This window comes from Cavia porcellus, unplaced genomic scaffold (assembly GCF_034190915.1).
Source record: "Cavia porcellus strain 051 isolate PalLab524CR breed Dunkin Hartley unplaced genomic scaffold, mCavPor4.1 scaffold_2, whole genome shotgun sequence".
NCBI classification, from domain to species: Eukaryota; Metazoa; Chordata; class Mammalia; order Rodentia; family Caviidae; genus Cavia; species Cavia porcellus.
Window position 1 is genome coordinate 104,751,389 of NW_026947485.1, and position 12,788 is coordinate 104,764,176.

The following is a 12,788-nucleotide window of genomic DNA, read 5'->3' on the forward strand; positions in this document are numbered from 1 at the left end:
CTGACCTTCTTGGCTGCATGTTTCTGTGGAGGGGAAGGATGAAATGGAGCGGTTCTTCTGTGCTGTATGTGTCACTCTGCCTAGTCCATGCTGGGGTGTTGGCACTGCCTTATGGTACCATAGCTTATCCAGCAGAAAGACAAAGCTGCTTGCTCATGAGTGTGCTACACCTGTATGGCCCTCTTTTGTTCTTTGCGGAGACAAGATTGATGGACACAGGGCCAGGTGCTCATGCAGGTGGTTGTCAGGTGAGCCAGTGCAGTGCCCACCTCCATTGCAGGCATTGTTCCTTAATTTAAAAAGTATGTAGCCATACAGTTGTTTACAAGTTGCTCAGCTTTTTATTGTTATTGGACATGGAACTTCGTCCTGAAAAATATCTTACTAGTCTGTGTTCTAAATAATCATTGCAGTTGCTGTTGAGTTTTGATAACATAAACGTAAGCTTCAGATTAGTATATTATTTTCTTTCCTAAGCATTGTTTTGCCCTGGAGTATAAACATCAAGCATATTCTTTTTCAAACCTAAGTTTACTGCTGTTCCTGGAATGCGCTTAGCATAGTTCATATCTCCAGCCCCTCTGTTACTATGTACCCTTGTGTTTAATAATGCATTTGAAATAACTAAGGAGCTTGTGGGTTCAAGTGTCTCTGTGTGTGTGTAGTTTTAGATGAGATTAATCAGACACAAAAATATTTGCAGATACCCGGGAAAAGCTTTGAACCATCTAAATCAGAGTTACCTTGATGTAGTGGCTTGAAGATCTTGGCATCTAGACTGTAAAGACCACTTACCACGCAGTGAGAAAATGAGTGGGGGGCCATGGGTATGATATAGGAAAAACCACAAGTTTGGAGACCTACCAGGGCTGTGACAGAAGTCATTGGTCTTACGTTGTCAAGGAAGTCAATAGACATCACAGAACCACAGATCTTTCTTATTAAGAACCAAACTTATTCTATTCTGAAACCATAGGTAAGATTATGGCAGCATTTGCTATTGTTGAGCCATTTTCATAGTAAAAGATTGTAAAAATTTTTATCATTGTAAACCAGATACGGGAGTACAGCTCAATTCCAAGACACAGGGGTCAATCCCCAGAACCACAGGAAGGGGGGTGGGCTGGGGCAGGGGTGCATACCAGTTTAATAAAACTGTCATGAGCATATGCATTTTAATGGAATTTTTCAGCTGCAGAGTTGATCCTGAAGAAATAAAAACATGGACAGTGTTATATCAAGCTTATTGGGAAATGGAGTTCTAAATTGCTCCCACACTTATCCCCTATGTAAGACATATGTGAGAGAAACTCGGTACCAGGGATTGAGCTCATGACCGCACACTTGCAAGGCAGGCGCTTATGCCACTGAGCTAAATCCCCAGCCCCTGTAAAGCATTTTTTGATCAACCACTGTATAAGTAACACTGACAGATGTGATTAATATGTACATGATTGTATATAAAACTGAGTAGGAAATCATTGCTGTGGTTTTTTTCTGAGCATTATTACCTCATTTTTGTTTCTGAAATTACTTGGTGTTGTAGAGGGCAGGGTCTATGCTGTCAGTGGGAAGAAGTGGGCCAGTGGCTTCCTGCCTGTGGTGCTGGGCACTGAGTACAGTGACACTCTCCTCTTGTTTTGAACAGTGCTATTATGACGGGGTCCTACAACAACTTCTTCAGAATGTTCGATAGAAACACTCGGCGGGATGTTACACTGGAAGCTTCGAGAGAGAACAGCAAACCCCGAGCCAGCTTAAAACCCCGGAAAGTATGTACAGGTGGTAAAAGGAAGAAAGATGAGATCAGCGTGGACAGTCTGGACTTCAATAAGAAGATCCTGCACACAGCCTGGCACCCCATGGAGAACATTATTGCTGTGGCTGCCACCAATAACTTGTATATATTCCAGGACAAAATCAACTAAAGAAGCTAACTGGAGGACCAAGTCTTGTCTTGCATAGTTCAGCCGGTTGTTTTTCTGTCAAAGAAAAGGCGTTGTCCTCTCCATTAAGAACAGAGATGCACTTCCTCCTTCCCTTCATAACTGAGGAAAGAAGCGAGCTCGGCAGGAATCCTGGCGTAGCTTTGCATTTAGCCCAGGGAGAGATGCTTGCTGCTGCTCAAGGGGAAAACCCACTTGAAGCAGGATTGGTGGACACTGCTCAATAAAGGCCATTACTCAAAATAAATGTATTTATTTAAGTCTGAGCCTTCCTTTCCAGTTTATAGACCAAAAAACTAACCTCCAAGAGAAAAAGTGTTGTCAAATATGTTTCTGTCTCCACTTCTGTCCTCTTTCTCTGCCATCTTAGGGCCTAACCTGTACATGGTGTAGCCATTGTCCATTCCTTACTGGCCCTTCTTACGAGCCAGGTGGGCATGCCTACCCCTTGGTATGTGGCTTCTGCCTGAGCAGGAGCAGGCAGGTTTACTCGCCAACTGCATCGACCATCACACCTTCTGGTGTAACCACTCAATAAACAGCACACTGCAAAGTGTTCTTAAATCCAAACATAAGTACCGTCTTTTTATTTGTCTCAATTGCATATCGTGAAATTATGCAAAATTCAAAAACAGAAACTTTTGTGCTTTGGCAGAAGGGTGGGCTATGTGTAGTACTTCAGATTCAACGTGTAACTGTCCCCAAGCTGCCGTAACTTTGTTTTGTTGCTGCTGAAATAGTCCAGGTAAGGTCTGGGGAAGGTCATAACTGAGTCCACCTGAGAAGAAAACTACACCATTACAAGGGTAATAAAATGCTGCTATAAAATTAACACCTGGCTTAAAGTAGGCCTCAAATTCACAGCTATTGAAAACATACATGCTTTCTTTTTAAATCTTTTTAAAAAGTACTTTGGGAGGGAAATATACTTAAATATTGCTACAGCTATTTGCATGCTAAATTTCATACTGCATTTCAAGCCAACAATTAAATAATTTATGTGATGCCTCCAGTACCTTGGTTTATTTCAGAAGACTTCCCAACACAGAACATAGGTAACCAGCACTAAGGAACTGGAGCTGCCTTCCAGGGGGTTTAATCCATGAGCTCAGTGTCCTCAAGGGGGATGTCGAGCCAGAGCTCATTCACCGTTGCTAAAATCTAGGTATATTTTGATTATTAATGATACACAAGGACAACATCCTCACCCTAGCACACTAGCAGAATGTCACTTTAGTTCACATTAGGAAATTGACAACCTAAAGTATCTTTATTTAAAAGTAATTACCATACTGTAACTTGGTTGTGACACAGTTCATGTCTGAGGTGTGGAACAGAATTCTTGAAGCATTCAATCCTGGTCCATAAAAACAGTTCTAGTAAAATGAGATTGTATATATTTGTTCCAACTATTTTGACCAAAAGTTTAATAAATTTTAAATGTTTAACTGGATTTGCACTGTGTATTTGGACACCTTTTTTGATCTTTAGATTTTTTTCACTGAAAAAAAGCCTGCCTGTGACACTGGAGAGGACAGAAGAGAGGTTAGTGTGCAGTCCCACCAGTATGCTCAGGTGGCTGCTGGGGGCTCACGTGGTCTGGGTGTGCTCATCTCTGGGTCCCATGCAGTATTGTGTTGACATTTTCAGAGCTGTTCTTCATGTCAGTTACATATGTTGGCAAAAAGGATTGCTTTCTGGCAATTACTTGGTTAAAGCTTCTACCTTTTCCTTTTATATATTTGACTAAGGTAAAATCCTATGTGTCAGACTAACATTGTCTTGTTTATATTTAAGCTTAAACTGCACCTGTCATTTTTTTTCCAAAACTTTAAAGCCTGTTACTGAACGTTAACTACATGAATTGTCTTGTTTAGAACTGTTGCTCCTGAAATGTGTGATTTCATGTTCTCTGGGCTGATGACCTGGGTTAGATGAACAAGCTTTATTCACACAAGCATTTTATAGTTTTCCAGTCCTACTCCCAGCCCATGCTAGGTCTTACTACATTCTGATCCGCTTTAACCATTGTGGTTATGAGTGACTGTCCCACAGGTAGTTTGTACCACCCAGTGGAACTGTGCTCTGCCATCTGGTACCAGCTATTCATGTTCCACCGGTGGTTCATACCAACCCAGTAGCAAGACACGATTGACAGCCCCATTGTGAATGTTAGACACAGGGCCTTGCACAGGCGAGGTAAGCATTCTACCACTGAGCTACACGCAACATTGGGCTGTGCGTGGATTTTTTTTTTTTTTTAAGCTTCTATAAACTGGTAGCTCCACTACAAGGCAAGACTGGAAGTCTGGTCATTGGTGTTGATGAGCTAAACAGAACAGCAGATGCCAAGTAGAGACTCTTACATGTAGAGCTAAGTGACAGCTTTCACGTCACTGCCATCCCCAGAGCTGAGTGTCTACCAGGGGAGTCGATTCCAGCATGGCTTTTGCTGTGTTGCTTAAGAGGGAGTCTTGCTGTTGTTGTGGGGTCTTTTTACTTGGTTGGTTGGTTTTGTTTTGTTTTTGGGAGAAGATTTTGGTATGTAGTTTAGACTGGTCTTGAGTTCACTTTGTAGTCTAGACTGGCCTCAAACTGGTGGCAACCCTTCTGCCTCAGCCTCCTAGCTGCTGGGATTACAGGCATGACCACTATGCCTAGCTAGGAGAAACTTAAAGGGAATGAGACAGATAGCACGATTGGCACTTGTTTCTTTTAAACATGTCTCAGTGGACCATGAGCTTTGGCATCAGCAGGAGAGAAGAGAATGAGGTCAGGGCCAGTGATAGTCCAGATTGTATAAGACCCTGGTAGCTGCCTCTTCACAGACAATGCAAGTGAAGGCAGAGTAAGAGCCTGTTGTGTGCGCAGTGTTAACTCTGTGCTCAGCCAAGGTCTGAGGCAAGGCTTTGCCCTGACACTGGACTATAGGTTTCCTTTATGACCTGTCCTAGAAGAGCCATGCCCAGAAAGATGCATCACAGAAAGTGCTTTAAGCTGGTGTGACAACTAAGCAGCATTGTAGACTGTGGCATTGTAGACTGAGGAAGCCCCGCAGAATGGCCCTTCCACACACACCAGCCTTGAGTGTCTCCAACCACAGGGCCTCACTTGGGCCTGCCTGGCCAGGCCCCCAAACCTTTTTTGGGCTCTACCTTCACCACACTAGGGCACACTTGTGCTTCAGTTGGGCAGCCTGCTGAGAACAAATGAGGCACACCACAGCAGACTTCCCCATGCAAACTGGATGGGGTGGTGACCACATCTGGAAAAGGGCAGCACCTCCTACCTCCACAGGGTGACCACAGGTCAGGTGTAGAGGTGTTTGCCTGGTGTGGGTGATGGCCCCTGCAGGTGCTCACTGCACAGAGGCCCCAAGCTGGCCTTGGTTATAGTGAACACATCATACCCCACATTTGGTTACCAGTACTGGGCTCAGATTCAAGCCAAGTGCATCAGCCCCACAGTGCACTTTCCTGTGGAATGCTAAAGGTGCTTGCTTGGGGCTGTAGATGGGATGTAGAGAACTCTTGCAGGCCAGAGAGCTTGGCCTTGAACTTTTAAGAACTATGCACCCATGAAATGAGAGAAAAGTAGCTGGACGGTGTACAGACTGTCATTCAAGGCCTGTGTCTTGGTTTTGTGTATCTCTGGCCACTTAGGCCTTCACCATTTGTGATCCCAGTGTGACAGTACTGTCACTGGGCAGTATACACAGGATAGGAACTTGCACTTGGATGGCCTTTTTGGGTTTTTAAAGTTAACTAAAGGGCCAGGGATTTAGCTCAGCAGCATAAGTGCCTGTCCTGCAAGCACAAGGTCGTGAGTTCAGTCCCTAGTACCTAAATAAAGACTGGCAGACTTGCCCAATCTGTTCCCACTTTATAATTTCATGGACTGCACTTCTAATCCCCCACACACATGTGCACCCAGAGCATAGATAGGAGGATCTTTAGAAGAGACAGAAGTGGCAGGGAAATGGCCACAAGTCTGGTTCCATTATCCAAGGAGAGAGTGGGTGTCTGCTAAAGTTATCCTCACATTGATTTTGTGTAAATCCCTTCAATTAGAACTTACTTCTTTATGACAATCCTGGAGACTGAACCCAGGGTTTCATGCAAACACTTGACCTGTGAGCTACTCCAATCAATTTAATTGTTTTATATTTAGGAACAGGGGGGCTAGGGATTTAGCTCAGCAGCATAAGCGCCTGCCTTGCAAGCAGGCAGTCGTGGGTTCGATCCCTGGTACCGATAAAAAGGAAAAAGACCAAAAAAAAAAAAATTATATTTAGGAACAAGATCTAAGTTGCCTGGACTACTGCCAAACTTGGGATCCTCCTGCCTCAGCCTCCTGAGTAGCAGGATCATAGTCATATATCACTGTGGTAGCCAACTAGGAAGATTTAATGTTGGATGTATATTTATATATGAGACCAGTACCTTATATGGAAACTGGTCCCTTAAAATGCTGCAAAAATCTAGCTGTCAAATGGCACATCCTAAGTCACAGAAAGTGACTCGTAACAGAGCCCTTAGGAACACAGAATGATGAAGTGAGACTTCCTGGGAACTTAGTATTACAGTGGAGAAGGTAAGCCCTTTGGACACAAGTGCATTCTAGAAAAGCTTTTAACTTTTCAACTCCATGCTGTTTCAAATAGTGTAAATAAAATCTGTGATTTGTTTCACACATCTATAAATTTTCATTTTCTATTTGGTGGTTTGAAAATACAATAAAAACAGGTTATTGCTTATTTCAAATCTCGCAGTCTTAGGCTTCATAGCCCTCCTTGAGATACGTCACTGATAACTCTAACAGAGGACCCTACTTCTCTTGCACATTGCAGGGGCCCATGGTGCAGCCAGGAGAGACTGGTGACTGCATCACTGATGTCATGGTGAGAGCAGTGTGGCTCTGGCTGAGGGCACAGGGCAGGTGGCTGGGCTCAGGCCCAGGAAGCTGCCAGCCAGGGTCAGTCACAGGTATAGCCATGGCAGGAGCATAGCCAAGGCCAAGAGGTGGCAGTGTCTCTGCAGACCAAGGGTTCAGCAGGATGCCATTACTTGGAGTGGCCAATTATGTGGCATCAATGTCATCCTCAAACTGGCACATATTTTTAATCACAGTTTTTGTGGGGGGTTTTGGTACCGGAAATCAAACTTATGACCTCACACTTTCCAGGCAGACACTGTGCTGCTGAGCTACATCCCTAGTCCCAGTCACAGCTTTTAAGAAGACTCAGGGACTTTACCCAATTCACCTGCTAGCTTTGGAGATAACTGTTAGAAATTATCTTGGAAAAATTTGGCACACCTTTTAAAATGCATCTTATTTGACACAGATGAGAAACAATCTATTTACTCCAAGAACTTCTTTCTCTGCACAAACTTAACTGCTTCTGGCAGCGTACACAAAGCTTGCACCGCAGGTGCTGTGCAGACCATCAGCTAGCACAGGGGACACAGCTCCTGCCCCAGTGCATCTGGCAACCTGCCCTTCCAACAGAGCCAGGGGTACTGATGCTGCTAGGCCAGGGACGACTCTGAGGGAGAGGCACCACCTAATTTTACTTAACTTTTTATTTTGGAATAATTTTAAACAGGTGTCAAAGCTCATACAGGGTTCCCCTATAACCTTCATCCAACATCCCCAATGTTAACATCTTGCATAACCTGGAAAACCGGGACATTAACAGTGATACAGTACTGTCAACTAATCTCCTGCCAGCTTTGGATTTTCCTGGCTGTCTTCTATGTCTTTTTTCCTATCCAGGATCTGGTGTGTACTAGTTATTGCCGTCTTCTAGTCTCATCATCTTTCAAACCTTAACCTTTGTGAAGATTATTTTGTACAATCACTAATTTAGATTTGCCTGATGTCTTACTTTCATCACTGGAACAAAATACTTGATATTTGCAGCTTAAGGATTATTTTGGCTCAGATTTTAGCCCTTAAATGGTCAGCACAGGGTCTGAGCAAGAGCTGCTCACATTATGTAACCCAGGGAGGAGCCAGGAGGGGAGGTGATCCCAGCCTCAGTGATCTGCCTCTGCTAACTGGACCCCTCCCCAGCAGCTAGTCAGCTATACAGCCCCAGGAATGCAGTCACCTTTCGGAAGCCCCACCTGTGAATGCAAGGCTGGGGGAGGCGCGCACCTAGATAGAAACATAGCACCCAACATAACCTCGTGGTTAAACCACAAAAATTATACAGAAGAGATTTTGTCACCTTCTCAGTGCTTCAGTGCAACATTACTACTGGCCATCTTCTAATTGGCCTCTTGGAGACAAATCGCCCTTTTCCATCATGCTTTCACACTAATTGTTTCCACTGATGAGTCAAAACTTTTTGTGGTTTACCTGATACAGATTCTCTATTTTCACTATTTAAAATAAAAATAAAATTTTTTAAAGATATTTAAAAAAAGATTTTCTATCATTCCTCCCTCCATATTTGTTAAATTGTTAGGAAGATACTCCCAACTTGGATTATTTACTGTGGGGGATTAGCTAATGGCCAACTTAAGTGGGGATGCCCGCTGCACTGTTCTGTGACTGAAGGCCCACTTGAGGCTTATCGCCAAGGCACAGAAGAATGCAAGGAGAAAGGCTGCATGCTGGCTGCTCTGGTTTTCCTTCAGAGGAGCTCGGGTCCTTGCTGTGGCCAGGGATGGCTGCTGTTCTCCTCCAGGGAGGTGTGGTCTTCACCGAGCCCCTCTTCCTGGCTTTAGTGCAGATCCCTCAGCCTGCTGGCAGGCCCTGCACCTTACCAGCACAGATCCGGAAGCTTCCACCACTGCTCATTGGGCCTTCCCAATGCAGACCTTAGCTATATTTTTTATTTTTTTTTAAACGGGGTCTCACTATGTAGTCCAGGCTGGTCTTAAACTCACTATGTCTCCTAAGAATCCACCACACTGGGACTTGGGGGACCTACCAAGAAAGCAACCGCCCAGCCTTCCTGGTAAGCAGCACAGGACTACCAGTGCGTGGGCTGAGACCACCACCGCCATGATAACAACTGGATAGTTCCAAGGACAGCCCGAGTTGATAGCAACTAAAGTACAGAAAGCCACAAAGGCTTGTATTGTTGGGTTGATTATGCAGGCCTGGGGCCAGCAGTCTGAGCATCTCTTGTGAGGATGACAGTATGCAATACAGCAAATATAGGGTATTTCCTTCTGTCCTGTCTTTGAAGGCCAATATTGTTTTTACTGTTTTGCTTTGTTCTGATTGTTTTTGCTTTATTCAATATTCTGTTTTGACTGGTTTGTGTTTTGTTTTTGGTTTGATTTTGCTATACCTGGTGGAATGGACAACTACTGTGAAGATAACAAGATATACTATGGTAGTTATTGTTGTTTTCCTGGTGTCCTGCTCTTAAGTTCGGTACCAATTTTGTTGCATTCTTTTTTTTTTTTTTTTTTTTTTTTGGTCTTTTTTCATTTTTATCGGTACCAGGGATCGAACTCACAACCCCCTGCTTGCAAGGCAGGTGCTTATGCCGCTGAGCTAAACCCCCAGCCCCTGCTGCATTGTCTTGATTGGCTTTGTTCTGTCTTGCTTTGTTGTATTTTACTATCTTTGAAATTAAAAAAAAAGAAACTATGTAGCTTAGGCTGGCTTCAGACTCCTGGCAAGTTTCCTGCCTCGGCCTTCTGAGTACTAGGGAGTACAGGCATGTGACACCATGCCCAGCCCAGCAGATCTTGATATGAGCTCATATGAGACTTTGCCCTGAGCTGTAGACCTTTACCTGGGCTGTGTAGGACACTGCCATGGGATCCAGGGCGGTGACTGGATTTTCAGGTCTCTAGCACATGAACAAATGTCTTGCTGTCTTCTGCATTTGGCTTTTTGGGTAAGTACTATAAAATCATCCTGTAAATTATGTATGCTTAAAAATAACTACAAACCTATCAAGAAAGATCAGTTTGGGTATAGACTAAGTAAGTCAGTATTAGCTCAAAATAAACACTACTAATGCTAAATAAGTGTTCTGTAGTAAATCTGTTCCCTGCTCAAGTTTAGTATAAACTAGCTTTACCCAGTCCAAACACTTTCCAGTCATCCAGGTGAGTAACTCCATTGAGTGTGGTTTTATTATTGGTAACTGTTAGCTTCCCAGTATGCTAAGTGAATCACTCAAGTACTTATTTTAACTGGGCAGTATGTGAGGCACTGCTACAGTTCTGAGAGTTGGTTGTGCAAAAACTACACCCACTCCTGCTCCCTTCCTGTTTGCTTTCCTATCTGTATTCATTTATGTTTGTACCCAATAAATCTCATTTTTGGTTTATCTATCTATCCCATTTTTTTACCCAAATTACTGTATTTTCCTTAGCTCTTGTCACATAAAAAAATGAACGCTATGTGTCTGTTTCTTTGATATAGGCTCTTGCTATATACATATACAGTTCAGGCTGGCCTTGAACTAGCAGCAATCCTGCCTCAGCCTCCCCAGTACTGGGATTACAGGCATGCACTGCCATGCCCAGATAACTTTCAGTTTTAAACCCCCAATTTTTTTTTTATCATCTTAATGAAGGACCATTGTTTTGTCCATCAGTCTGTAGTTTTAGCAGAGATGACCAAGTTCTGCTTATTTTTACTCCAGATAGTTTCATCTAGGGCAGCCAGAAGAGCTATGAAGGATAGATAACCCAGGAGGGTGGCCCGAAGGCTCACTGGCTGGCTGTTAGGCCATTCCAGGTAGCCTCTCCACTGGGCAGGCTAGCTTCCTTCCTTCATGGAGCGTTGGACCCAGGGCAAGTTCTTCCAAGTTCAGAAGTAACAGCTGCCAGCTTCTTAAGGCTACATGTGCCTGGAACTAGCCATGTATTTCTCCCTTATTCTATTGGCCAGACAGTTCAGAGCCCAAGGGGAGGGCAGACCTCTCTCTTTTTAGACTGTTTAAAAACCTGCCATGGGTTTCAAGCATCTGTCAGAAGACTTCTTTTGGTAATGATACATATAGTTCTGCCTCTTGCTTTTTTGACTTAATATCCTGGAAATCATTACCAGTTCACCGACTTGTCCCCTTTGAACAGTATTTAGCTGTATACTACCCTGGTGTGACTGAACCATGGCTTACTCTCTCCTAGACAGGCACTTCAAATACCTTAACTGTGCTTTTTAATATGCACGCATCACTTAAGGTTTATCTTCAAGGTACATTCCTAAAAGTGGTTTGTAAATCAAAAGTAAACTGTCCAGTGTCTTTGCAACTGGATCTTTTGGTTGCTCAGGCTGGTCTCCAGTTCCTGACCTCAAGTGACCCTCCAGGGACTCACAGCATGCACCACACCACCAGCACCACTGTTAGTGAAGGCACTGCCTAGTTCCTCTCCCAAGCAACCTGTGCTCATCCTAGCAGCATATCACATTCCATTGTCCGAGCTAACACCAGGGGCTGATGCATGTTTGCACCAGGAAACTTGCTTTTCTAAGTAGTACTGAAAGGCTCATTTTCTTGTCAGAATTATATGATTCTTAAAGATTTTAGCCAGATGTGGTGGCATATGCCTATAATCCCAGCACTCTAGAAGCTAAGGCAGGAAGACTGGGATTGCCCCAGGTTTGCGGTTAGCCTGCATGATGAACCTGTCTCAAAAAAAAAAAAAAAAAAAAAAAAAAAAAAATGGTTTGTAGGTTTGCTACTCAATAAAACAATAAAACAATGGTGTGTACAATTTTCTGATTAACAGTAGAAAAAAGTTATTTCCTAAAGCTATTCACAAATGCCATGTCCGCACTGCCATCATTTTACCTGAAACTGAAAGCTTAAGGAAGCTGACCTGCAACTGAGGATCCTATATATGCAGAAGAAAAATTCCAGCCAGACACTGTGGTTTGGGCCTTTAGTCTCAGCACTCAGAAGGCTGAGGCCAGAACAACTGAGTCAGAAGAGGGGAGATCAGCCTGGGACAATATAAAAAAAATCTGTTTGCAGGGGCCGAGGATTTAACTCAGTGGCATAATTGCCTGCCTGGCAAGTGTGAGGTCATGAGTTTGATCCCTGTTACCAAAAATATAAAAAATTAAAAAATTGAAAACAAGAAAAAAAAATCCGTGCTAACCATGTACACTTTTTTGTCATCCTTTAAACTATATAACTACATGTACAGCATGCATATCGTATTAGGCATTGCAAGTAGTTTAAGTATATGGAAGGATATACACAGGTTATATGCGAATACCATGCCATTTTAGGACACTTGATTACAGATTTTTGTAACCTTGCATTGTGTGTAAAAATGTGTGTTTGTAAACTTTTTTTGTTTTGTCTTGAGACAGTTTCACTATGGAGCACAAGCTGGCTTCAAACTCACAGCAATCATCCTGGCCTCAGCCTCCCCAAGTGTTGGGATTACAGGCATGAGCCGCCATGCCCAGCCTCACCATATTTCATTTAAATAAGTTGCCTACTGATAAAAAAAGATCTGGCAAATTCCAAAGTCTTATTTCATTTATGTAAAGCATTTTTAATGACAGAGTTTGGTACTTCAGGCAGATTTCAGAGTTCAGTTAATGCCATCAGGAAGAGACAAGTTGACCAGCTGAGATTTTTACCAAGCATCCCAAGTGTATGAGTGGTCAGACAGTGAGGAGGGGCTTCTGGGAGCAATCTTTAAGAGTGCCAATTAAATGATACTTAAAAGTCTCTGTTGTCATGCCACCCATGACAAGTAGAAAGGAAACTGACTTTCCAGTGTGATTCCATGTGTCCTGACCGACAAGTTATAGAGGGAATGCCACCGTCATCTGGTTACCTTTCTCCAAAGGAAAGGCTATCTAAATGAGTTTCCAAAGTCATAATTTAAATATAAACAAAAACTG

The 12,788-nt window shown here is 43.3% G+C and overlaps 1 protein-coding gene across 1 annotated transcript in view; it reads left to right on the forward strand.

Moving 5' to 3' along the window:
• Positions 1 to 3,399, forward strand: part of Ppp2r2d (protein phosphatase 2 regulatory subunit Bdelta) — a 48,858-nt gene extending 45,459 nt beyond the window's left edge. Inside the window, exon 9 of the mRNA XM_063244958.1 lies at positions 1,649 to 3,399. Within this exon, the coding sequence (XP_063101028.1) occupies positions 1,649 to 1,928 (280 nt within the window). The 3' untranslated portion in view covers positions 1,929 to 3,399. The remainder of the gene's footprint in view (positions 1 to 1,648) is intronic.
• The last annotated feature ends 9,389 nt before the right edge of the window (positions 3,400 to 12,788 follow it).